Source organism: Henningerozyma blattae, chromosome 3, assembly GCF_000315915.1.
Source record: "Henningerozyma blattae CBS 6284 chromosome 3, complete genome".
In the NCBI taxonomy this organism is placed as follows: domain Eukaryota; kingdom Fungi; phylum Ascomycota; class Saccharomycetes; order Saccharomycetales; family Saccharomycetaceae; genus Henningerozyma; species Henningerozyma blattae.
This window is the reverse complement of record NC_020187.1, coordinates 1,675,030-1,702,257: the sequence shown is the minus strand read 5'-3', so window position 1 is coordinate 1,702,257 and position 27,228 is coordinate 1,675,030. Positions and strand designations below refer to the sequence as shown.

The window sequence follows — 27,228 nt, the reverse complement described above, 5'->3', positions numbered from 1 at the left end:
TGATTAGTTTTCGATACCTTTATATTTTATTTTATTTTTCTCCTTTATTAACTACTTTTTTATTTCATATTTTAAATTTTATTTGTTCTTTTTCTACTTTTGCACATAAGTACTTTCTAATCTAAAAATTAATATAAACATAAATTACTATTTCGGATTGAATTTATTAAAATAAAAACTATAAAATTTAGATACTTTAGTAAGAAATTAATAGAAGAGTTACTGTCTATTCCTGGGAGGTGTTCTAGATCTTCTCCTTTCTCTAGGAGGTGTTCGGGATCTTTTATTACCTTGATATCTCCCCGTTCGATCACCATTATCACGTGCACTGTTAGTATTATTATTGTATCTACTACTTCCTTCATATCTTGAACGACCATTTCTTTCATATCTATCACCTCTTTGTCTATTTCTGGGAGATGCTTCATATCTGCTGTTACATCTTTTATGGGTTTTCCATCTCTTATATGAATCAAATGTTTTATATTTTGCTTCGTCTTGCATAGCTTCTTCATTTTTGATGTTTATATTTACTTCTTCTCCTTCTTCTTTTTTAATAAGTTGCCCTCCTTCTCCTTCTCCCTCTTTAACATTCTGTTCTTCCTCTAAAGTAGCTCGTATTCTTTCTTGTTTAATCTCTTCTTCTGCTTTAATGATTTGAAGTTTCTCTCTCATTTCATCAGTTAAAACTCCTAATCCGATTGCCGTAAAGTAATTGATACTGTATTTCATATCATCAACATTATCTTTGTCCATGGGAAATAGCCCTTTTACAAATGGCTTGATATAATCTTCACTTAATCTTAATTTTAATTCATTTATACCTAATTCACCAACTAGTTCTTGGAATAAAAATTTTAGGAATATACGGCTAGATGCATTCGTATGTTCTTCATTCATTATTAGAAGTTGAAATATTTCCATACCAATATAATCACTCGAAATTAAATGACCCCAAAATTTACCAAGAATTCTTAATTGATTTGGCTCAAACTCTTCAATTTCATTATAGTTTTTCTGGAAATTTTCATGGAACGATTCTTTCCATATTTTATGTTGATTACACAACCGTTCACATATAATACTATAATATTTAGAATATGTGCTTTCTTGAAGACTGGATTTAATAACTATATCAAGAACTTTAGACTTATTACGATCAGGTACTTGTAGTTTTATTAATTTATGTGCAGCTTCATCACCACTTAATGAGCTCTTCAATATCAAATATATTTTCTTTTTAAACTCGATTTCTTGATTTTCTGTCATATCTTGCAAATTTAATTCATTTTTCATTGTATTTCCATTTTCAGACTTTGTTTTCTCAGATTCATCCTTGACAATCGTTGGTAGTATATTTAGTAAATGTTTTTTAACTTGTTCAAACGCTAAATCGATAGCAGGAGAATCTTCAAAATAATTAAATTTTAAATCACATTTTTCCTTGTTAAAATCAAGATATTGAAATGTTACCAAGTGAACCTTCTGTTCCAACTTTGGTAAACTTATGAGTTGTACTGGCTTTGAAAGCCCGTCCCTACGGATTGCAAATAGTCTTTCTAAGTTTCTCTTATCATAAATTCGTATTTTTCTATCTGGGTCTTGCAACAGTTCCCTCATTTTCTCATATAAAAGATCATAGTTGAGATTATCAATTAGTTGCAGTCGTAAACTACAATTTTCAATCATAGATACTATTATGTCTGATGAAGAACGGTTGATATCTTCCATTAACATTAGAAGTATTTCAAAAATATTGACTTCATGTAATATACCATAGTTAAAAAGATATGATAATGCACTTGAAAAATTTCCAATATAAGAATTTATATTTCTATTGTATGAAAAAACAAAATGCTTTACTATTTCATTACAAATTTGTTGTATAATATCTGGCACTTCAGTGTTGAGGAGATAAATCAATGCTCCTAAAACTTTACCTTTGTCGCCCAGCTTAATAGATTCTACTATCGAATGTATAAGAATCTGTTCACCAATAATAAAATTTACCTGTAAGAGTCTCTCTAAAGAATCTATAAGGCTATGCTCAGTCAAATTATATATTGTTTCATTAATATGAGATTTAAGCGCATTCCAATTTTTCTCCTGCGATTCTAAATCCAATCTATTGTTAGTATTCTTGACAGGAGGTTCAGGCATAACCAAAGAATAGCAATATTTGGATGTTTTAACTTACAATTACTTAATTAATATCGCAATTTTTTTTTAATATTATTACTCTCTATGAAAATTTAAAGACAAAATATTTTAATATTTAAATCTTTAAATAGCCGATGAATTAAGAATTCGCATTTGGAAATATTCATAATCTGGGGGATAATAAATGCATTATTAAAAAATGATAAAAAAAAACACCTTCAAAAATAGAAAGCATACATATTATATTACTATATAACATATCTCACATTTAAAATATTATTTTATTATGGTTAAAGTTGGAATTGTATTAGAAAAACTTTCACAATTGGATCTTAAAAAATTTGATCGAGTGATAGATATAGTTGTTGATTGCTTACCTAATAAAGATAACGATAGTGCCAATGATGAAATTGTTTTATTATTAAATGAGAAAATTAGAAATTCTGAATTCTTAGAATTGATCTTAGGTGATCTTTATGGTAAATTTAGAGATATTTTGACTAGAAACAATAAATTTCTTACTCATGTAAACGTATTTTTCAATAAGGATGACAAGAATGAGTATGACGACATCTTAGACTCTCAAATAATTTATATCCCTCGTATAGAATTAAAACCCTTGTTTAGCCATACAAAAGAGGTTCGAATTTTTGATCTTCCGCTAATTGAATTACCTGAATTATCAAACAAACCTATATCACCAGATATGAATAAATACCAGATAAGTGCGATAGGCGGCACTTTTGATCATTTACACGATGGCCATAAAATTTTACTTAGTGTTGCAGCATTTCTAACAACACAAAGGTTAGTAGTAGGTGTGACAGATCAAGAATTATTAAAGAATAAAAAGTTTAAAGAAGTTTTACAAAGCTACGAATTTAGATGTAAGTATGTAACAGAATTTCTAAGGAAAATTAAGCCATCATTAAAAGTTGAAATATATCCCTTGCGAGATGTTTGTGGCCCAACTTTAAAGTTTGAAGAAATTCAATGTCTACTAATTAGTAAAGAAACATTAAAAGGATCAAAAATCGTTAATGACGCCAGAGTTGCAAAAGGCATGTCTGAATTAGAGATTTATATTGTAGATGTTCTCGGTGGAGATGAGCATAATAATTGGCAGGAAAAATTAAGTAGTACTAGTATCAGACAAAAGCTTATAGAACTACGAGAGAAGTGAAATTACTTAGGAAATTTTTTCTATAATGGTTAGATCCTTACGATTATCCTTTAACTTATTACTATCTAATATATAAATATACTTCATGACTATATCAATACATAGTAGATAATATCGTTCACATTTTTCTTTTTAAAATTGGTTAATGTCTTTTAAAACTAGCAATATGACTTCAAAATATATAGATTGCTTTTTTTAAGTAAAGTTCACTTAGGTAGGAAAGTGATGCAGGTATGATATAAACACATTTTGTAAACCATAGCTCTGTCAAAAACAAAACAGGTAACCAGTATGAGACATACTAACTTGCTATGTATTTATTTTTATAATTTATATAGGTAAAATGAATAACCGATACGATAAAATCGAAATACGTTAAAAGAATTGATGGAGATTGCTGTAAAAAAAGGTGACAGGGAGAGAGCAAAGAGTAACAACTTAAAAAATCATTCTTTGACCAAAAATCTAGTTTTTAATTACCATTGGCCTATCATGAGTAGTATGTGATCTTAATCTATCCGGATGGTCCATAAATATATAATCTAGATTAGACATTAGGTTGTATAATACAATCTTTTTTAATTCTTCATCAGTGTAGCTGGATAAAGATTTGAAGATACTACCTGTAGGAGTTGTATAAGAAATTGCCAGTTTGATTTTAGAAAATTCCTTTTGACCAAGACCAAATTTAGCATGCAAACGAGTTCTTGTATCAACGAAGTTTTCTTCAGGAATTAAATTGAAAAAAAACGAAATACCATGCCTGTTTTCAATATCTTTAAAATATTGTTCAACCAATACCAGACGTCCAGGCAACAAATTATGATCCAATAAAGAATTGACATTTTCATTATTCGCTTTCGTTTGTACGTTATCATCCAGGCTATTTTCAGGAACTCGGGAATTTTGCTCATCGTACTGCTTAACTAAGGCCAACTCATCAGGTAGAATCCTACCAAATAAGTAACCTAACTTACCGATTTCCTCAAATGTATTGTTCTCAAATAATACACCTTCAAATTTAAAATTACGATTAGTCCACAATAATATTTGTCTCTTTTCTTCGTCTGTAAATTTTAATCTATTTTGAATTCTATCTAAAAATTCTTTCACGGTATAATTCTTAGAGACTCTAAATTCGTGACATTGATAATGAATGTAGCTATTTTTCAACCAATAGAATTTAATAGGCATTAAGTGTTCTAATTCATTCAATGGAATGGATAGTACTTCATATTCAAACGGCGGAATGACCTCACAATTATAATCTCTAATTAAATAACTCCTTAAGGAGGTTTTTGGCTTTAAATTATATCTTGCATTTGGATATGTAACAAATAATTTCAAATGATCTGGTTCAACATTTAAATTATTTGATACCATCTGAGCTAACGAATGATAGCTGGCCAAGGCAGATATCCAAAATTCAAAAGTTTTTGGTTCTGCATCATCAATGACATAATCTTCACTTAATTGGGAAGATTTTGTGAACTTAACCTTTATTCTATACTTCAAAAATATGTACATATCTTCGATATTTCTATGAACTGGATATACCTTAGGTAGATCTCTATGTGGTAGTTCAAAAGAAATTATATCACCAGATATTAGGTCTAAAGAATAAACTTGACCCTCATGAGGTAATTTTTCAATTTTACCAGGTGCTAATTCTTCATACAAAGAAATAGATTCTGGAATATCATATATGCTCCTAATAATTTTTGATAAATGCTTAATATCAGTGTACTGTTCCGTAACAAAGTGACCAGCACCCACCAACCTTTGAGTATGACGGTCAAACACTTTCACAAACAATATAGAATATGTTTCGACATCTTGAATATCAGGCATATCTTCAGTTTTAATATCAGATGAAATTTTGGTTCTTAATTTTTTAATGAAGTCATTTGTTAATTTAACATCAGGATAAACTTTCTGTACTTTTAGATTATTTAAGAAGGATAATTCTAAATAAGGTTCCTCGACAAAAATATCTAGTGGTGGCAATATTTCTTCGTGCTTATTATTTAATGCATCCTCTAAGGTACTTTGTTCCATATCTGACATTATAGGTTTTTCTAAACGTAAAGTGCTATTATGACGATAAGCCATTTTCCAATATCTAACATTCTTGCCATGTGGAATACCTAATTTTTCATTAATTTTTTTCTTTAAATCTTTAATATACGTTGTTCTTAAAACTTTAATTGTAACACAATATTCATTTTCATCATATAAATCACTATCAAATAAAGTTGATTGTGGATTTGGTGAATAGTCAAAACCTTGATAGTTGATAAAGTTACTAATAGAATGTAATCTCACAGTAACATACAAATATGCTTCACGTAATTCTTTTTCCTTTATTTCACGCTCTTTATTTTCTTTCTGAATAGTGGTCACGACGTTTTCTGGGGCACCTTTATCGCAAGATGGCTCTAAAATTCCATTTTCTGCTAAATCCTTAACGTATACTAACATATAAGCACTCGTATGGCGGGCAATCAAATAATCTTGATATTCTTTTCTAGTCATTTTACGTAGAGTATCTTCCGGCAACCTATTCAGACCGAAATTTTCATCAAATACTTGCTTTTTGGTAACTCTCCAGACCTTTTCATCATCAAACCGATACCATTTGTCATCAGTAGTTGGCTTAATCATTGCATAATAATGACCCGTAGAAATATCACCAGTGTGAACTAATACACCATGCAAGTTATAATTGTTTGGACCTTTTTGCTTCTTTAAAACTTCCTTATCCATGTAGGGAGATAAATCAATAGTTTCGGGGAACTCAAACCGATCATTAACCTTAACAAGTTGATCGTAATTAAAATCATATTCAAATCTTTTTAATTGTAGATGTAAGACTTCGGGAAATGATTCAAAAACGACACCCTTTTTGGCATCTTGAAGGCCATAATCTTGTGCTGCGTATTGATTCTCACCGTCCATTAATTCAACTTCAATATAATTTTCAAAAGCATTTGCAAGACCTTCTAAACCTTTCACATTTAATTGAATATCCCAGAAATCTTCTACTCTTGACGATTCATAATCGATATTGACACATTTAATATAACTTTTCATCTTTCCTACAAATACGTCTGTCAATTTCCCTTCGACACTAGTACCTTTCATTCTGGATTCTAATCTATCCATCAAAATACGGTTTAGCTCTTGCACATCATGTTGTGTAAACGCCTCTGCAGTATCCCAACCAAAGGATCTTGTTAATTCCAGAGTATCTAATGGATAATTCGAGACCTGTAATTGATAAAATGCTCTCTGCAAGGCTAAGGCAACACTATCATTTGGATTTTCATCAGCAGTTGGAATTTGATAAACTAAGTCTCTGAAATATTTGGTGAAGAAATAAGATTGTAATAAAGAATTCAAATAACAAGTTGCTCCTTGATTTCTAAAACCTACATACCCTGTTTCTTTTTTGGAGTCATAATTAATAAAATTATGCCATAATACACCCGTTGGATCTTCTAATACACGAACATACACAGATATATTCAAGTCATCACCATTTATAAAGCCTGAAGGACGGCCTCTTACAGAGTTCTTTAAATGATATAGATCGACGATATTAGAGAATCCCCAATCTGTGTCGGTAGCATTAAATCTATGGTGAGATCTGCTGACCAAATGGGTTTCTTTATCATGACCGGGCCTTGAGATAACTACCGCAAATTGTGCACAAACATACCAGTCAGGGTTTACTGGTTCCATTTCTACTGAAAGGTCGCTACTATCTTCAGCATCATCATTATCATTTTGGCCGGTGGATTGCTTATCAACAATAATTTCTGAGTCTGAAGACTTTTCTTGCATTAAGTCTACATCACCATCATCATCTCTATTTTCATTATTTTTAGAATCATCTGAAGGCATTTTTTCATTTGCGCAACTATTCTTAACTGGCCTTTCTTCTGGGTGTGGTTCCAAATAAATAGCTAAACTTTTATTATGGTTTCCCTGCGGAAATAATAAGACATCCCAATCAAAATCTCCAATCTTATATCTCGGAGATACATATTTGTCTTTATTCAACGAACTCCAATTATCTATATGCCAAGTGAAACTTCCTTCTACTAGGGTCTTACATTCTTCACCCATCGGAGCTAATGTTTCGTCGAATTCTAGACCGATATCAACAGTCTCTTGGATAGCACCTTCAATATCGTCTTGACTCATAATGAATGTTTTAATAGTTAGAATAGATTATAAAGTTTATATTGTAGGTTCAAATCTATACTTTTTTTTCAATAATATATGTTAAATTAGTGATCTATAATATGATTTCCACTATATTCACACGCTCTCTAGGAAGAATAAAATCGTCAATTGCTAACTTGTTTCAACCTATAGATTCACGAGATTTATATTACCAACAAAAGGTCCAACAAATGTCAGTGCACTAATGGTAATCACGGTAATTATCCACTCTCTCTACTAAATTCTCTTATAACAATCTAATGAGTCTTGCTTTATTCAAAGGGGGATCCGAAGCTTACGGGGTTTATTCATTTTCCGGCAGCCAGGGTAACTTAAAGTTTCATAATGATTACGATGAGTGTAGTGATCTCAAGCATATGACTATTTGAAAGTTAATGACGTTAAAGAATAAGATAATTTATAGCATTTAATAACTCACATTTAAACAATTTCTTGTAATATCAGCATATTTTGAAAAGTGTAGAGTTGCCGTAAATACCATAATTCTCTCTATCGTTAGAACGTATTCAAGCTAAGAAAAAAGGAAAAAAAGCCAAGATAAAATAAAAGCAAACAAATATAATACCCTTCTGAATGCTACATTTACGAGTAGCATGTTACAGTCCAATTGGTTTACATCATTTCGGTGTGTTGAGTGCCTCTATCTTGAGGAACGTATCGCTTACTAGAGGACCATTGACACTTTTTCAGGCTAAACTTGCTAGCAAACGTTTCGTCTCCACAGATATTCAGGAACAAGATCAACAGGCTGGTGAATCTATCACAGCTACAGATACAGGTGTCATTCAGAAAACTGATCGCGAAACTTTGATTTATTTTGACAATGTATATCCAAGGGCCACGTCTCTATGGAATCCTACTCAATGGTACAATTTACTATTGGCTAGACAAACAAGAGATTCTGTGAGAAAGAAGATACAGAATTATGCTTCTCCAATCGATAATCCTATTCATGGGTTGCATTTACAATCAACTATCCCTGTTAAGAGAGACGGCGGGGTCTTTGCTGTATTCTTGGTTCCATTTGGCTACACAAAAGCTGAAATAAATACTGCTATTCAAAAAAACACGTCGAAAGAATCTTCGAAATCTATTTTATCATTTTTAACAAAGGCCACAGCATTTCCGGTAAAAGGTAAGCCTTGGATCGAAGATTTGAAGAGACTGCCTTCTACAGTAATTGATGTAAAATTTCAAGGCCCTGCATTGACAGAAGAAGAGTTATACTCATTATTTAGAAGATATGGAACTATTTTGGATATTTTTCCTGTTGATTCAACTACAAACCACGCAAAGGTGAAGTATAGATCCCTCAGGGGTGCCATATGTGCCAAGAATTGTGTTTCAGGAATGGAAATTCACAACACAGTAGTTCACATCCAATATGAAAAAGAAGTTGAGAAAGGCCATATTTTAAGAAATTTTTTTGTAAATCATAGTAGAATTTCAATTCCCGTATTAATTGCTTTATTTTCTATTCTAGCAGTTTTGATTTTCGAACCCATTAGAGAATTCTCAATTGAACAAAAAATCACCCATAAATATTCAATTTCAAAAGATAATGTTCTCGTGAAAAGATTAAGAAAATTTACTTCTTCTACCATGTCTAATTTAAGAGGATATTGGAGATTAGAAGACTCTAAGAGCCTTGAGAAACATCTTTGGGATGACCGTGTGGAAAAAGTAAACGATTTAAAAATGTGGTTAGAGGAAAATAATAATACATTCGTTATCATTCGTGGCCCAAGAGGCTCAGGAAAGCATGAATTGGTCGTGCGCCATACTTTAAGTGATCGCGAAAATATGTTATATCTTGATTGTGATAAGTTAATTAAATCAAGAACTGATGCAAAATTTTTAAGAAATGCTGCAACACAATTAGGATATTTCCCAATTTTCCCATGGTTTAATTCATTCACTAGTATCATTGATTTAACTGTTCAAGGTTTGACTGGTCAGAAGAGTGGTTTATCTGAAACAAAAGAATCACAATTCAGAAGCATGCTAACTACCTCATTAGCATCTATCAGACGTATTGCGTTAAAAAATTATAAGCCTATCATAACACAGGATTCTAATGAGATTAATATTAAAGAGGAAGATTATCTACAACAACATCCTGAAGCCAAACCTGTAGTTATCATTGATAGGTTCGAAGGTAGATCAGAAATCAATGGATTTATTTATAAGGAATTATCGGATTGGGCTTCTATGTTAGTTCAAATGAACATTGCTCATGTTATTTTCTTAACGGAGACAGTTGCATGCAATCAACAGTTAGCCGAATCTTTACCAAATACTGTCTTTAAAACTTTGGTATTATCAGATGCTTCAAAAGAAAATTCAAGAGGTTATGTATTATCTCAATTAAAGGATAAATTTACTGTTCCAGTCCCTGGAAATGAAAACGTTGATGAAAAAAAGCAGGAGAGTGCTGATAATACTGATAATTCGGAAGAAGGTTCAAAATTAACTGCATTAAGTGAACAAGATATCCATGAGATTGATAATGCTTTAGAACCACTGGGAGGGAGAATGCTGGACTTACAAGCATTTGTTCGTCGTGTAAAGTCAGGGGAAGAACCTAGCGAAGCATTAGATAAAATGGTTGAACAAGCTGCAGAGCAAATCACACAGATCTTTCTAAGCGATAGCGTGGATGGTGTCAAAAGTGCACAAGCCTGGGAATTAATTGAAATGTTAAGTGAAAATTCCGTTGTTTCATTCGATAAAATTATTTTCAAACCATTGTTCAAATCTGCACCAGAACTGGGTATCATTGAATTAGAAAATAGTGGATTGGTAACTGTTTCAAGAGATAGAGGTGTATTAAAAGAAATTCGACCTGCCAAACCTCTATACAGAGCTGCATTTTTCTATTTAGTTACAGATAAAACCTTATCCAAAATTTTAAAGACAAGATACCTATTAAAAGTTATTGCATTTGAAACTAAAAGAATTAAAAATTGGGAAGATGAATTGAAGCCCTTATCAAAAGTTCCAGATCAAAAACTCTTTAAACCACGTCTACAATATCTTTCTGGGAAGATTGTTTTGAGTAACCAAGTGATTAACGATTGTGAGGCTGAAATTAAAAATCTTTCTAAGCCAAAGAAATGATAGCATTTGCAACGATTATTGAAATGTGTTATTATCTTTATATTTTTTTCCTTTTGAAAATATTCTTATTTATGACAGTGAACATGTAAATATCTATATATTATGTTTGCTCAAATGCATTCTATTTAAATTTAACATATTACATTACTAGTTAGTTTTATTGCCATGACTACATATTTTTCCCTTTTAATTCAACACCCAATAAAATGGGTTAATTTTTGAAATCTTACGAAGGTCCGAAAACTAATTTGAAAAAAAAAACCGTGATGCACTGTATTTCAAAAGAAATTGCGTCAATTACACAACTTTATGTCATATAAAAAAATGAGCATTACTCCAAACATCTCGTCAATTAACTTCAATTAGAATCTCAGAAGGTCTTTAATTAATTTAGTCAACTAATGATCTTCTTGAAGCCCTTAGGGGCACCTCAGCTCATGTTGTCGTTAGGTAAGCAGACATTAAACAGACAGCCCATTAAATTTAGAATATTATCAAAAAATATAAGAAGTCAAATATTGTCTCAAAATATTACTCCAATAACAATTGGTTTCAGAAATTTTAGTTCATTAAAAACATTACTGATAGAAAAACCTTCTCAATTGAAAACTACTACAACTAACCCAAAAACAGAAGAATCAAAGATAAAATCACTTAAATCTAATAGCGAGACAACAATAAAAGCGAAATCTAAACTTAATTCAAAAGCACCAACTATAACTGAATTGAAGATCATACGAGATTTGGTAAAATATATCTGGCCTAAAGGTGATAATAAAGTTCGAATTCGAGTTTTAATCGCATTATTATTATTAATTAGTGCTAAGCTGCTTAATGTTCAAGTTCCATTTTTTTTCAAAAAAACAGTTGATGACATGAATGTAGATTGGTCTGATCCAACTATTGCATTACCAGCTGCTATTGGTTTAACTATTATATGTTATGGTTTAACTAGATTTGGTGCAGTATTGTTTGGTGAAGTTAGAAATGCAGTCTTTGCCAAAGTTGCTCAGAATGCCATTCAAAAGATATCCTTACAAACCTTCCAGCATCTAATGAAACTTGATCTAGGATGGCATCTGAGTAGACAAACTGGAGGATTAACTAGAGCTATGGATAGAGGTACTAAAGGTATCAGCTATGTTTTGAATGCTATGGTCTTTCATATTGTACCGATCACATTTGAAATATCTGTTGTCTGTGGTATTTTAACTTATCAATTTGGTGCCTCATTTGCCGCTATAACATTCACTACAATGTTATTATATTCTATTTTCACCTTTAAAACTACAGCATGGAGAACAAAATTCAGAAGGCAAGCCAATAAAGCTGATAATAAAGGTGCAAGCATTGCCTTAGATTCTTTAATTAATTTTGAAGCTGTTAAATATTTCAATAATGAAGAGTATTTAGCGCAAAAATATCATAAAACATTATCGCAATACCGGGACTCTCAAATCAAGGTAGCACAATCATTGGCATTCTTAAACTCTGGCCAAAATTTAATTTTTACTTCTGCTTTAACAGTTATGATGTACATGGGTTGTACGGGTATTATAGGTGGTAATTTAACTGTCGGTGATTTAGTTTTAATCAATCAATTGGTATTCCAATTATCTGTACCATTAAATTTCCTGGGTAGTGTCTACAGGGAATTAAAACAATCATTGATCGATATGGAATATCTTTTCCAATTGAAGAAAAATCCAATAATTATTAAAAATGTAGAAAAACCTTTGATGCTTGCTGAAAAGGGACATATGCCAATGACGATTCGTTTTGAAAATGTGACATTTGGCTATGATAAACAGCGTAAGATTTTAAAGAATGCAAGCTTTCAGATAGAATCGGGCCAAAAGACTGCCATTGTGGGACCTTCTGGGAGTGGTAAATCTACTATTTTGAAATTATTATTCCGATTTTACGATCCTGAAGAGGGCCGTATCTTGGTCAATGGTGTTGACGCAAGAGAGTATGATATTGATTCTTTAAGAAAAGTTATAGGTGTTGTTCCACAAGATACTCCGCTATTTAATGATACCATTTGGGAAAATGTTCGATTTGGCCGTATTGGCGCTTCAGACGATGAGATTACACAAGTTATTAATAAGGCACAATTAGGACCATTGCTAGTGAAATTACCACAAGGTAGAGAAACTATTGTGGGGGAGCGTGGACTAATGATTAGTGGGGGTGAAAAACAGAGATTAGCTATTGCTCGTGTACTTTTAAAAGATGCAGATATCATGTTTTTTGATGAGGCTACTAGTGCATTGGATACTCACACTGAACAGGCCCTTTTGAAAACTATAAACGAAAATTTTAAGAAGGGTTCAAGAACAAGTGTGTATATTGCTCATAGATTAAGAACCATTGCTGATGCAGATAAGATTATTGTTTTACAGGAAGGTACCGTCCGTGAAGAGGGTAAACATTCAGAACTGCTTGCAAGATCTGGGTCTTTATACAAAGAATTATGGAACATACAAGAGAATCTAGACTTACTAGAAGAAGAATTACAAATCGAAGAAGAATTTGAAGTGGCACATCAATCTAACCCAATCAATCAATCTTCATAAGGCAAACAAATAACTGGCACGGGCCCGGCGAGTTCTTCTCATCGTTTCTGTACCCTATTTACGCACCAATGCTCCCCCTATCTGACAAACTTTACGAAGGAACTATATAGAACAGTCTAAATAAGTAATATATGTAAACCACCAGTTCAAACATGATCTATATATTCAATTATTAATTAACTAATTAGCCCACCAATAATAGCGCGCAGCTCCACGTCTGCAGCCATCTTGCTATTTCCACCAAACTAACTTCATACTAATCCAGTCTTATTTGTTCCCCTTTCTTGGACACAAGCCTCAATGCTACAAAGAAGACAACCTAACCCATTAAACTTCTCATTGACTAGTTTTACAACGCCTTGATTTGTTGATACTTTTTTGATATTAGGGAAATTTTTGACTTCGGCCCTCCGAGTCACACGAAAAGTTGATAAGATTTATCCGAGATGAAAAACCGATCGAGTAAATTAATACACAACATTATCAAGTTTACTAAAATTCCAGCTGGATTATGATTGTTGATGAACATCAATATTTTTATTTGAATTTTTTGAAAGGGAATATAGATGTCAATCAATCTTGTTAGTGTTTGGGAAGCACAAGAATTTTACGAGTCAGCTTTGTTTGTTTGTTATATTTCTTTTTATTCCTAATTTATTTTATTCTTATTTTTTTTTTTTTTTTCTAGTTAATCTCCTAATTTACAAAATACCAAAATTTAAAATTTCATTAATATATAAGAAAGTGATTGGGTTAGAAGATAATCTATTTTAGATATACGTGGATATTTGAAAAACGATTAAGGTTTTTTTTGTAAAACTTAGTAATCACTACACTGCCCATATAAATAGTTTTCAAGTATTAACAAAGACAAGTAGCCCAAAATGTGTGGTATATTAGGTATAGCTTTAGGTGATCAAGCAGCAACTGTAGCTCCTGAACTTTGTGATGGTTGTATCTTTTTACAACACAGAGGTCAAGATGCTGCTGGGATCACCACTTGTGGTCCTCGTGGAAGAATCTACCAATGTAAAGGTAATGGTATGGCTAGAGAAGTGTTCACGGAGAACCGTGTTCCGGAGTTATTAGGGTCGATGGGGATTGCTCATTTAAGATACCCAACATCAGGTCTTGCTGTTAAATCTGAAGCGCAACCATTTTATGTCAATAGCCCATATGGTATTAGTATGGCACATAATGGTAATCTAGTCAACACTTTGGCTTTAAGTAGATATATGGATGAAGATGTCCATCGTCATATTAATACCGATAGTGACTCTGAATTATTGTTAAACATATTTGCTGCTGAATTAGAAAGATTCAACAAATATAGAGTCACCAATGATGATGTATTTCATGCATTGGAAGGTGTATATCGTTTGTGCCGTGGTGGTTATGCATGCATTGGTATGTTGGCAGGGTTTGCTCTGTTTGGGTTTAGAGATCCAAATGGTATTAGACCACTTTTATTTGGTGAAAGAGAAAACAAAGATGGAACTATAGATTATATGTTAGCCTCAGAAAGTGTTGTGTTGAAAGCACATAACTTTTCCAAATTTAGAGATTTAAAACCGGGTGAAGCTGTTATTATTCCAAGAGATTGTAATAAACAAAAACCTGAATTTAGACAAGTGGTCCCAATGAATTCTTATAGACCAGATTTATTTGAATATGTTTATTTTGCAAGATCAGATAGTATTTTAGATGGGATTTCTGTTTATCGTACTCGTATTGAAATGGGTACAAAATTGGCTGAAAATATTAAATCTAAAATGTCACCAGATGAAATTGATGTGGTTATACCAGTTCCTGATACTGCAAGAACATGTGCTTTACAATGTGCTTCTGCATTGGGGAAACCTTATAGAGAGGGCTTTGTAAAAAATCGTTATGTAGGTAGAACTTTCATCATGCCAAACCAAGAACAAAGATTGACTTCTGTAAGAAGGAAGTTAAACCCAATGGAATCCGAATTTAAAGATAAAAACGTTTTGATTGTTGATGATTCAATCGTTAGAGGTACTACTTCTAAAGAAATTGTAAATATGGCGAGAGAATCTGGTGCAAGAAAAGTATTTTTCGCATCTGCTGCACCACCAATACGATACAATCATATTTATGGTATTGATTTAACCGATACTGCTAATTTAATTGCTTTTAATAGAACAGATGAAGAAGTTGCTGAAGCTATTAATTGTGATAAAGTTATTTATCAAACTTTAGAAGATTTGGTGGAATGTTGCAAGACAAGCGAAATCCAGCATTTCGAAGATGGTGTTTTCACGGGTAATTACGTAACAGGGGTAGAAGATGGTTATCTAAGGGAACTAGAAAAATCTCACAAGATTAGAGCTAATTCTCAATCTGGTAAGCATTGTGAAGGTGATATTGGAATATACAATATCGCTGAACAATATTAGTCATTTCATTATTTCATTTCCTCATTATTGTCGATTTTGTTTTGTATTTTCTTTACCCATAGATTTACATTTTATTTTATTTGGATTATCGTACTATTCATTTCATCATTCACTATTTATCTTTGTTATTACTTTTTTTTTTTTTTTACTGTATTAACTAATTTAACTTGGCAAACCTTATGTATCTTTTAAAAAGCATTTAATCTTTATACACGAATATACACGCTAATAGGACATATATTTAACTTTTTTTTTTTATATATCTTACTGGGTTAAATATTCTAATGGAGTATCTACATAGTTTTAATTTATTCATTAGCATTGTTATTTTTCTAAGATACGCGTTTAGTAACTGATAATTAAATAAAAAAAAAAGAGAGAGCAATCTTAATGTAAGTATTAGATGAACTATTACGGGCAAATGCCTTACAGAAAGTGATTATATTATGCAATCCAATAATGAGTCAATAAATGAAGAATCTATAAATTCGTTTGAACAATTTTTAAAAGAAAGTGGATTAGCCAATCAACAAAATAATATTCAAAATCAAATAACAATAATTTGTACACCAAATAACGATACTTTACAAACTTTTTTGGAATGCTGTTTTAAACCGGGTGGAGCTACTTTAAATTATTTGGATACTCTTGGATATAATTCTACATCCTTGGTTTACGAACAAAATATTATAGACGATGAAATACATGCTACTAATAACATAGAAGGCAAAGACCTAGTAGTTGCCAATAACCTAATCCTACAAACTGAATTTTACTCAATTAAGCATCCATTAGACACTCAAGAATTAGAAACACTATCATTATTGTTAAAAGATACAGACGAAACATCGATACAATGGTGGGTTTTACTTGATTGGTCCATTGGTGACCAGTCATGTTGGTTGAATCAAATCAAATCTACTTTTAAAACTATCGAAGAATTTAATAAGCATAAAACATACGAATTTACCCTATGGACTGTCAATTCAGAGCATATGTATTCATTACAAAGGAATTTTGGCCTTTGGAGTTTTAGTCATATGAATTTCATTCAACAAACTTTACGCTCTTTATGCTTGAAATTCAATGCATCTCTAATATATATAGATACTACAGAATCGCATGCTAAACATCAATGTATTGCTCAAGCTGTCTTGACTAATTGTATTGAATCGACTACCCCCGAGATGGTGAACTCCTCTTCTATTCTTATTCCAAAAATAAAGACACACCTGGTCTTATTAAAGTTTTAGAAGAGGAGTTTGATCCTCCATCTGTCTTAACTCCCGAATTTGAAACTTACTATATTAAAACCATCCCGTTGTCTTCAACTTCCTTGGAAATACCTACACCAAAACATAATGTAACATCCGATCTAGACTATTCTGCAATACTCAATACACAAGAACAATTATCACATCTTTTTGAATTATCTAACGTTAAAACCAAAGCTAAATTTTAATTAATAATATTTAAATCTCAAGACAATATGATTAATTACCTCTAGACATGACAGTAATTATTTTGCGTCACTAACAATTTTGTGATCTCGGAATTTTGCAAAGCGGAAAATCATAATTCGAAACTCAATCAAATTTTTGATCCTAAGTAATGGATGAATTACGAATTACCGAAATAACAACAAATTAATGGTAATGCAAGTAATGGATTAAACTACTTTTCATTAGGAATGGTGACTAATTTTAGTTAAACACTTTGTTGATAATATGTTAATTATTGAGAATTCTTTTTAGATTTGGGGATCATTTGTTTGATCTTTAAAACTTTTTTTGTCTATTGTAATTTTTTTCTTTTTGTCTAGGTAAAATAAGATCGAAGCTCATTATTTCATTGTGGTTGGTAATAATTAATTAAAATTTATAAGCTAGTTGGTTTGGAAATTGAAATCTAAGGATTAGATATTTGTAATATATATATTTGTTCACGTAATCACCCCATTTTGCTATTAAAACTTAGAAGAGAGAAATAACATTAACAATAAAAAAAATATTCGTTTTACTTCATTTGAATAGCGAATTTATCAATTAATATTTAATTAAATATTTCCAAAAAAAATAAAATTACAAAAATAACAATAAAAAAACAAAAGAATAAAAAATAAAAGCGTAGCACGTTAAAATACCAATGACGCATGTTAAGAGATATAGATCTAATAATAGATCAAAAGACCAGATGAGTTCAAAAAAATATGATATGGATGTTGGACCTCATATGGGTATAAAATTGGCAATTGATGAAAATGTAACAGTAGATTCACGCGTTGCAAGGTTAAGTATTACACAAGATATGGCCAGTAAAGAAGAGATAGTGGCATCGTTAAGAAAATCGTTACCTGGTGATGAAAATGACGAGCTTAAAAATATGACTGCTGTTATTACAGGTACTGATGAATTGTCCACCCTTGGTGCGGGATTTAGATCTAAGAGAAGACGTTCCAGTGCAGTTTCTTTACCTGGCTTGAAGAATTCTGATATAAATCTAAACAATCATTCTAGGAACGACCATAGTACTGGCAACATTGGCACTAGTACAAGTTCTTCACCAAAGTCACAACTAGCAACCAAAAAAAAAGAAAAGAAGAAAGATAATAAACAAATTTCTATTAAATTCTCTGATACCTTAACTGAAAAAAGAATGTCAGTTCGAGATTTACGAGATTTAACGTTATATTTATTCCATGGAACAAACAATGCGCCAAAATGGACTCAAATTGAAAATAAATTAAACTTGAAAAAAATGATTATTTTATTTGTTCCTGGTTTACAACCAAAAGATTATGATTTATCAGAAAATTCAACCTTTGAAGAAAATACCAAGCTACTGAAATTAAAGCACCTAAAAGTTTTAAAAAGCAATAAATTGATTAAAGGATTTCATAATTTTGCTGTTTGTGCACCAGGTTCAAGAACATCTGTATTTTCTGCGTACAATGCATTTATTAATGTAGGCCTAACAAAGAAAGAAAAAGAAGCTCGCCGTCTAGAATTGTCGAAGAAAAAAATCAATATTTTTGATTTGTTAATTAATATTGATCAGATGGTTGAAAACGAATATCCAATTCATTTAGATACACCTGATTTGACTGAAGAACAACGATTACTTATATCTGATATGAATAATAAAGGTGAAGATTCTGATAAATGGGTTGATACTTTTAAATTTACTCATGATGGTTCTCATATATTTGCTTTAGATTGTGAAATGTGTAAAGCTGAAGAAGGTTTAGTATTGACAAGGGTGAGTGTCATTAATTTTAATATGACGGTTGTTTATGATACTTTAGTTAAGCCAGATGTACCAATCATTGATTATTTAACTGAATATAGTGGTATTACAGAAGAAAGTTTAAAAAATGTAACTACTAAATTAAAAGATGTACAAAAAAAATTATTGGAAATTATAAGTTCTGATGATATTTTAATCGGTCATTCTTTACAAAGCGATTTAAGAGTCTTAAAATTAAGGCATCCGAGAATTGTAGATACTGCAGTCTCCTTTGATCATAAGGCTGGCCCTCCATTTAAGCCTGCTTTAAAATATCTTGCTAATGAATTTCTCTCTAAAGATATTCAAAATAAATCAAAACTAGGTCATGATTCAATTGAAGATTCTAATACATGCCTTGAATTAGTTAAATTAAAAATATTGAATGGTTTGGCATTTGGCTCTCAGATTAATACTGAGAATTTATTCACCAGATTATCGAAATATTCAATTAGCTCCTTAACTTTAAATGATAATAACCCCAAATTCAAATTTTCAAACTCAACTCATAAAAAATCTACTGAAGATTCATTAAGATGCAATAATGATGATGAAATATTTGATGGTATTAAAGAAAATATTGACAAATATGATTTATTTGTAGGTAGATTACGTGGGTTAGAATTTTCAAGAGAGTATGCTAAACCGAGAAATTGTGATATGATAAATAAACCTATGCTTAATGTGAATGAGAAACAAGCATTGGATAGTCTGAATAGAGGTTTAGAATTAATTTATGAAACAGCACCAGATGGTACACTCATTGTGATGTTATCTGGTAGTGGTGATACTAGGGATTGGATGAAAATCATGCTAGATTTAAATAATCTGAATAAGCAAGAGAAGCAAAAAGAAAGGGCAAAGCGAGATAAAGAAATAGAGGATGCTATAGTGAAAGCAAGAGATGGAGTAGTTTCTATCTTGATCAAAACGGAAACTAAAAATGATCAACTGTCAACTTGATATTTATTATATTTTTGGTAATTAGTCAACTTGTATTATTATTTTCTTTTTTTTGCCATTTCCATATTTATGATTCTCTTCTCCTAATTACAAAAATACAATCAAGCCTATACTTCTCCTCATTTTTCTCATTTTATATACACACAACACTTTAGCAGAATCATTCTATCTGCTCACTTTATTTTAGTTTTTCTTACATTTCCTTTTAGTCTTTTTTATTTTTATTTATTCTATAGTATGCATATGTGATATACCACTAATTTTAATAAAAAATCCTCACCATTAATTTTTGTTATTGCCGGAACAAAAATTTGCAACAAGGACAGCGAATTAATTTTTCAAAAAATTCAGGCGTCGTGTTCTAATATTTCAACTATAAAAAAGATCATTTTCCAAAAAAATTCTGCTGTTAATACTTTTTAATTTTTGTATTGTTGTTGCAATTAGATTTTTTAACTTCAGCAGTGCATTATGCAATTACTAGATGTGTATCATATTGTTGAACATACTTAGAGTTGCTTTAATGTTGCTCACAATTGGTTTATATTAGTATTCTCCTTTAGATACATTCTAATACTCAATTGTTTCAATCATTATTTTGAATGAAAATTTAGAGAGAACTACACTTGATTATGATTAATTATCAACATTATTCTAAATTATTCAAAAACACCTAGGATACCACAGTATATGGTCTTTGTTTATATTAGCGTCAAATGCAATATTTGTAATGTGGGAACCATTCACAATGTATTTTAAGAGAAGGTACGTTAGCTAGAGGAAGTTCCTAGATGGTCATTATAGAGCAAAGTTTTTTAGTGGACCTAAGCTTTCCAAGGGTGAAAGAGTTTCTGATTATGTATTTTGGCTCCGGATATAGTTGACAGTAGATGTAGTACCTAGTTATTTACGATTACAATCTTCTAATAAAGCATTAGTGACCACTTGTTACCTTTTTGATTCGCACGCTAAAAAATATGTATCAAAGAATAATACAGTGTATGCCTAGGTGAATCAGAGGAGCAGAACCCCCCTTTTGATTGTAGCTGCTTAAAGAGCCAGTTTCTTTGCAGCATTCGGTGGCTTAATATAGAGATTTACCATTATCGTCATATAATGGACCATATTAACCACAAGATTTAACTTACTTTAGAGTCTAGCAAGTACCTATTTCACCACAGAAATAGAGATTTATTATACCGTCAGATTGAAATATACAAATTTCAGGCGTGAGTCTATTAAGGAGCAATCAAGCTCAGATAGTAAAGGCGCACCAGAATGTCTAAGTAGCGCAGACATTATTACAATAATCTACGACTAAGAATGTTATTTTATTGTTTATTACTCAGGAGAGAATCCCAGCGATTTGAAATAACTCAGATTATCAAGGACTTGTAACCATTATTCGAATTTACGCCTTGCACACAGCATCTATATAGTAGTGTCTCCGATTTTTTATTATTGTGTAACCATGTTCACATCGATTATATAGTTTTTTTTTATATATTTTAAATTTTTTTCGCTTCACTCTCTGTTCATCTCTTTTATTTGTATATTTCACAACTAAGAGTCAACACCTTTAATTTCTTCCAACTTATATATCTATATTGAATAACATTAAGAGCCAATGAAAGGATATTGCACTGAGTTTTTTTAAGTTACGAAGACAGTATTCCAATGAATGTAAATTTTATTGTATTAAAATATACGGAATATACATATGATTAAGTATTTATATTACAAAGTGGTCATGCCTGAGGGAATGATTCAATTATTATGATATATTAATATCCCCATCTGCGTCTACACTTTTCGCCTCAATGTTAGAATTTTCAGCAGCGGCTAGTGGTTCATCAGTAGGAAGTTGTTCTGGCATCTTATTTTCTACTTCTTCATTAGCATTGGCTTCATTGGAAGGTTTTTCAGATATAGATTCTTTAGATTGTTCTACATCATCTTGATCTTTCATTTCTACGTCTGCTTTTTCTTCCATGTTTATGTCATCCTTTAAATCCTTAATTTTCAGTTCCATTTGATCTTTGTTCTCCGTATTAGTCTTTTCCTTCTCCTTCCCCTCCAATTCTAAAGTTTCTTGCCCCTTTACTTCCATAATTATGTCTTTCTTGTCTTTGTCTTCCATATTTATATCCTCTTTTTCCTTCATGACTATGTCATCGGTTGATTTCTCATTGTTAGTTGTTGTTTCCACCTCTGGATTAATATCGGATGTATTTGTTGTTGTATTTACACTAGCATTTTGTTCCATTTTCCCTGTATCTTTATTACTTGAAGAGTTATTGTCGTTTGAAGATGAGGAGAATCCTGGAATCGATTCACTACCACGCATAGCTCCTCTCAAATCGTTAATTTCTTTTTCATTTTCAGCATCCTTGACAACTTTTTTATTTCTATCAAATTTATTTAAATCGAAGTATTCCTCAACGTCACCATCATTAAATGTACTTAAGTCGGTTGGTTTATTTGGTAGCCAAGCTTTAATAATGAATTTCGAATATTTCTTTTTTTCATCATCTTCATCTTCTTCATCATCAATACTTATCCCAGTTGTAGAGTTACTAGTATTATTAGCATATTCTAAATTGGTAAGACTGCTCATATTATTTTTTAAATTGTCATCATTAGTTAAGTTACTGCTATCTTCATTTGCTGATCTAGTAGAAAATGTATGATTTTCAAATCTCCAAGAAATGGACAATTCAGATGAATTCTTATTAACTTTTTCAAAAAGAGCTTGCATGCTTGACATATTGCTGTTATAGATCATACACTATAAAGCCATGCATAAATAATATAAAAAAATAGTTCTTAGATTGATACTAAATTAATGTTTTTTTACTTTATAAGAATACTTCTTTTTTTAAAAAAAAATAAAGGCGAAAAGTTAACTTACCGGATTCCATAATATGAAATATTTCTACTAATCGAAATTATCTTGTACCTATAAACTTTCAAAATACCATAAAAAGAGATTATTAAAAGTTCTGATAGTTAAAAATAGACGTAACATATCTACGCCACATTGATAGATACATGAAATGAGTGGCAATAAAGACCTAACACAAGAAGATGACGCTTACGATGCTATTTTCAACGGTGAGTTTGGATCTTTAGAAATAGGAAGTTATCTAGGTGGAAATGATAATACTGCTTCTGCAGCAACAACCCATTTACCAGATGCTGTAGATTTTGGAGATGAAGATGAACTAGCTGACGAAGAAGATGATATGGTCAATGGTGAAGGGACTGCAAGCAATGCCTTGTTTCAAGGACCACATACTACTGCTAACCATTTTGCAGAGCACGGCGGTACAGCACTTCCTGGCTCTGGGCTAGAAAACCAACTCATACAGCCTGCTCCTAAACAGTTGACACCACAACAATTAATGCAAATATATTTCCCATCTGTGGTCAAGGGACGTCCGGTACGTTGGGGTCATGTTCTCTATAGCAAATATCGAAATGCGAAAAGATATTATTCAAAATCACTACGACCTTTAGAGCCACTTTTCCCTTGGGATGTTCGATTACATGTTCAACAAGATTCTAGAAGGATATTTAAAACACAGAATTTTACAGCAAAGCAATCACGAAAACCAATTCCCGGTATCATATCTGTTGATATGAGAACAATACTTATAGAACCACCCGAAGAAACATCACTCAACCAGGGTGGGAATAATGATAAAGATGTAGCTAATGAATCAAATGAATTGATTAAAAAATTAGAACTACAATCTAATGTAACAGAAGCTTTACAGGTTGCTACTGATGAATGGAGTTCAGAACGTATATTAGGTGATTTTACAGAGAAATTAGATGAACCTTCACAATCACAATCTTCAACTCAGGATATTGGCAAATATAATAATGCAAATGGTTTAATCGATGAAGCTCAATGGAATGTAGATAATCTAGTGAATGCCAGATTACATTCTTCAGAGTATGCAGTCCTTGATAGAAATGATGAAAAATTATTATTAGTCAACCAACAACCAAAACCAGTTAATAGTTTATATCAACAACTTACCAAAATCTTTTCTAAACCATGGAATGAAAAAGCGTTATTACAAAAATATAATATTTCCAATGATAAAGAGTATCAAATATTAAAACGTAGTCATCAATCTAAAGTTAGATCTACAGTTTCTAATTTGAATATTGAGCATTCAATGCCTGCCATAAAGCTACAGTCACCATTTTATAAAGTAAACTTACCACGTAGATCACTACGGTTTTTCCATAGACCAAATTTTGGCATGAGAATGCGTCCAGGAACTCATATTGTATTTAGTAAATTGAAAAATAGAAAACGAAAGCGGGATAGAGGTAAAGATGTTAAGGAATCTTTTGCAACTACTCAAGATTTGACAGTAGGTGATTCTGCTCCAATATATTTAATGGAATATTCTGAACAAACTCCAATATCATTATCCAAATTCGGTATGGCAAGTAAATTAATAAATTATTATAGAAAGTTAAACGAAAATGATACATCAAGACCAAAATTACCCGTTGGTGAAACCCATGTCCTAGGGGTTCATGATAAATCTCCATTTTGGAATTTTGGTTACGTAGAGCCTGGTAATATCGTTCCCACATTATATAACAATATGTTTAGAGCTCCAATATTTGCTCATGAAGTCTCTGGCACAGATTTCCTTTTAATCCGAAGTTCAGGAAACGGTATAAATAATAGATTTTATTTAAAATCAATCAACAATTTATTCACAGTTGGTCAGACATTACCAATCGATGAAATTCCCTCACCAAATTCAAGAAAATTCACAGCTTTGAGGTCTTTGAGGTTAAGAATGATAGTTTATCGTTGTTTAAATAGATCACCATCAAGATCTGTTTCAATTGAAGAGATTACAAAACATTTTCCGGATCAAGATTTAACACAGAATCGAGCAAAAGTAAAAGATTTTATGAAATTCCAAAGAGATGGTCCAGAGAAGGGTTTATGGAAATTAAAAGAAAATGAGCCACTATTAAACAATGCAAATGCAAGAAATTTAATATCACCAGAACAAATCTCGGAAGTTGAATCAATGGGTCAAGGTTTACAATTTAAACAAGATAATGAATTGTTTAACTTTGATAGGAAATTAGTTAATTTAGAAGAAAATTTATTACCGTGGAATTCTACTAAAAATTTTATTAGTGCCACTCAATTAAGAGCAATGTTACAAATACATGGTGCAGGTGATCCCACAGGTTGTGGAGAAGGTTTTTCATTTTTAAAGACATCTATGAAAGGTGGATTTATTAAAACAGATAATACTAAATCAAATGGTAGTGGTTCGAATTCTGGTCATACCTATAATGTTGCCCAACAACAAAGTCTTTATAACCAAGAGATTAAAAAAACATGGTACGTTCATACAAAGAGTCTGTCGGTAACAAATCCATTTGAAGAATTAGATAACCCAAATGAAGTAAATAAGACTAATAAAAATGTGAAATCTAAGAGAGAGGATAATAAGATATTAAAAATTACTAGAAAGTTAAGAGACAGTAATGGTGTTATCCAAAGAGAAACAGTAATGATTAGAGATCCTAGAATAATTAATGCATATTTAATTATTAAAAAAATTAAACAAAAGAAAGATTTAACAGTGGAACAAATATTAACACAAACGAATTATGAGAATGATGAAGCAAGGGAATTAAAGAAGGCGATGTTACAAAACGAATTAGATACATTAGAAAAATCTCAACAAAGAAGGATGGCTAGAAAATCTAAAAAAAATAATAAAGAAAATAAGGATGCGGCCATTGGAGCGAATAATAATGACAATATAGCTACATCATCTCCATCAATGACGAACCTTCATGGTGGTGTATCAAGTACAACTTTAATGGAATCATCTAGTAACATTAATTTAAATGATAGTATTAATAATAACAATATGAATAGTGCTACAATGGAAAACAATGTTAGTTCGCCAACTTCTACTATTGGAACTACTACCACTGCTAATACCAATAATAAAGTACGGAAACCCAAAAATAAGAATACCAATAGAAGATGCGCTACATGTGGTCAAATCGGTCATATTAGAACTAATAAATCATGTCCAATGTATAGTAGTAGGAATTCTATTAACCATAACTCTGACATTAAGCAAGAAGGTAATTGATTAATATGATTGTACAAATAATTTCAACTATATACTTATGTATTTTATGTATATATATTAATTATTTTAAGCTGTAATTAAATGTAATGACTTTACTTGTTTTTGTTCGTGTTTTTTTTTTTTTGAATTTATTTAGTATATTTAAATTTGCATTTATATTTATCTATTTCGTTAATATAATGAAGTAAAATGTTTCGAAATATTAGGAATTCACTAAATATGATAAACCAAATGATCACCACATAAATATTCAACCAGTTCTTTATCTTCATCATACCCTACATAAGCATAATAACCTGGATCGCCTTCATTAACATCTTCAACAGGATAATGTACTGGTTTTACATGCTCATTTTCGATAATGCAGAAGGATAAATGTTGGTCATTTGGTTCATAATCTCTTGAGATCCTCTTTACGATAGTTTTGAACTCACCTCTTTTATCACAGGATGGACCACCACGGGACCAAATCTTTCTAACAGTTGAAGACTTTCCTGAGTCTACATAGTCCATGAATTCTATTTGAGTTCTACAATGGAACCATTCATAATTGATCTTTGTACCGTATTTAAACCATTCAATTGCTGCCATCAAAGTCAATGCAATTGATATATAGAATAATAAATGTTTTACTTGAGTCACACGTCTTGGCATAATATATATTCAAATATATGTGGGAAAAATATTTATTTTTATATCTTCTTTTAATTTTTGTTTAATTATTTTTTTTATTTTCTTTTGATTATTTACTTTTATTGAAAAATAAATAAAAAAAATCAGATGTGTATAGGTATGAAAAATGAAATTGGAACTGATATATTTTTAAATCAATACAAGTGTAATATATACCTGTATCTATGTTATACGTATAATGAAAAAAAAAAAGTATAATTCTTTAAGAGAATAGCTAATATTTAAAGACCGTAATTGAAATTTAATAATTTGAAATTTAATACTTTCAAGTAACGATTCTTTTATTTTTCTCTTTTCAGCTAGTATATATTTTTTTATTTTTTTTAATTTCTCTCCTTTAATTATGGGAAAAAATAAGCGAAATAGACGGCGCTACCACTTGCTACATGATATCAAGAATTTATTCTGCT

At 31.1% G+C, this 27,228-nt stretch overlaps 11 protein-coding genes across 11 annotated transcripts; 7 read left to right on the top strand and 4 right to left on the bottom strand.

Annotated features, from left to right (window-relative positions):
- Positions 1–219: 219 nt before the first annotated feature.
- CWC22 (U2-type spliceosomal complex subunit CWC22) lies at positions 220–2,160 on the bottom strand (the record flags this gene model as incomplete). Its single annotated transcript, XM_004179966.1, has 1 exon — positions 220–2,160. One exon carries the CDS (start codon positions 2,158–2,160, stop codon positions 220–222), a length of 1,941 nt encoding a protein of 646 aa, XP_004180014.1.
- Positions 2,161–2,446: 286 nt separating this feature from the next.
- On the top strand, positions 2,447–3,343 carry CAB4 (putative pantetheine-phosphate adenylyltransferase; the record flags this gene model as incomplete). Its single annotated transcript, XM_004179965.1, has 1 exon — positions 2,447–3,343. The coding sequence occupies one exon, from the start codon at positions 2,447–2,449 to the stop codon at positions 3,341–3,343; it is 897 nt and encodes a 298-aa protein (XP_004180013.1).
- Positions 3,344–3,808: 465 nt separating this feature from the next.
- UBP15 (ubiquitin-specific protease UBP15) lies at positions 3,809–7,552 on the bottom strand (the record flags this gene model as incomplete). Its single annotated transcript, XM_004179964.1, has 1 exon — positions 3,809–7,552. One exon carries the CDS (start codon positions 7,550–7,552, stop codon positions 3,809–3,811), a length of 3,744 nt encoding a protein of 1,247 aa, XP_004180012.1.
- A 615-nt stretch (positions 7,553–8,167) lies between these two features.
- YME2 (Yme2p) lies at positions 8,168–10,714 on the top strand (the record flags this gene model as incomplete). The annotated part of the gene is made up of 1 exon (XM_004179963.1): positions 8,168–10,714. One exon carries the CDS (start codon positions 8,168–8,170, stop codon positions 10,712–10,714), a length of 2,547 nt encoding a protein of 848 aa, XP_004180011.1.
- A 401-nt stretch (positions 10,715–11,115) lies between these two features.
- Positions 11,116–13,293, top strand: ATM1 (ATP-binding cassette Fe/S cluster precursor transporter ATM1; the record flags this gene model as incomplete). The annotated part of the gene is made up of 1 exon (XM_004179962.1): positions 11,116–13,293. The coding sequence occupies one exon, from the start codon at positions 11,116–11,118 to the stop codon at positions 13,291–13,293; it is 2,178 nt and encodes a 725-aa protein (XP_004180010.1).
- An 884-nt stretch (positions 13,294–14,177) lies between these two features.
- Positions 14,178–15,713, top strand: ADE4 (amidophosphoribosyltransferase; the record flags this gene model as incomplete). Its single annotated transcript, XM_004179961.1, has 1 exon — positions 14,178–15,713. One exon carries the CDS (start codon positions 14,178–14,180, stop codon positions 15,711–15,713), a length of 1,536 nt encoding a protein of 511 aa, XP_004180009.1.
- A 446-nt stretch (positions 15,714–16,159) lies between these two features.
- On the top strand, positions 16,160–16,966 carry DYN3 (dynein light intermediate chain; the record flags this gene model as incomplete). Its single annotated transcript, XM_004179960.1, has 1 exon — positions 16,160–16,966. The coding sequence occupies one exon, from the start codon at positions 16,160–16,162 to the stop codon at positions 16,964–16,966; it is 807 nt and encodes a 268-aa protein (XP_004180008.1).
- Positions 16,967–17,858: 892 nt separating this feature from the next.
- Positions 17,859–19,961, top strand: RNH70 (Rnh70p; the record flags this gene model as incomplete). The annotated part of the gene is made up of 1 exon (XM_004179959.1): positions 17,859–19,961. The coding sequence occupies one exon, from the start codon at positions 17,859–17,861 to the stop codon at positions 19,959–19,961; it is 2,103 nt and encodes a 700-aa protein (XP_004180007.1).
- A 1,774-nt stretch (positions 19,962–21,735) lies between these two features.
- RTT102 (Rtt102p) lies at positions 21,736–22,746 on the bottom strand (the record flags this gene model as incomplete). Its single annotated transcript, XM_004179958.1, has 1 exon — positions 21,736–22,746. The coding sequence occupies one exon, from the start codon at positions 22,744–22,746 to the stop codon at positions 21,736–21,738; it is 1,011 nt and encodes a 336-aa protein (XP_004180006.1).
- A 271-nt stretch (positions 22,747–23,017) lies between these two features.
- On the top strand, positions 23,018–26,125 carry TAF1 (histone acetyltransferase; the record flags this gene model as incomplete). The annotated part of the gene is made up of 1 exon (XM_004179957.1): positions 23,018–26,125. One exon carries the CDS (start codon positions 23,018–23,020, stop codon positions 26,123–26,125), a length of 3,108 nt encoding a protein of 1,035 aa, XP_004180005.1.
- A 213-nt stretch (positions 26,126–26,338) lies between these two features.
- Positions 26,339–26,779, bottom strand: LIP1 (sphingosine N-acyltransferase subunit LIP1; the record flags this gene model as incomplete). Its single annotated transcript, XM_004179956.1, has 1 exon — positions 26,339–26,779. The coding sequence occupies one exon, from the start codon at positions 26,777–26,779 to the stop codon at positions 26,339–26,341; it is 441 nt and encodes a 146-aa protein (XP_004180004.1).
- Positions 26,780–27,228: the final 449 nt, after the last annotated feature.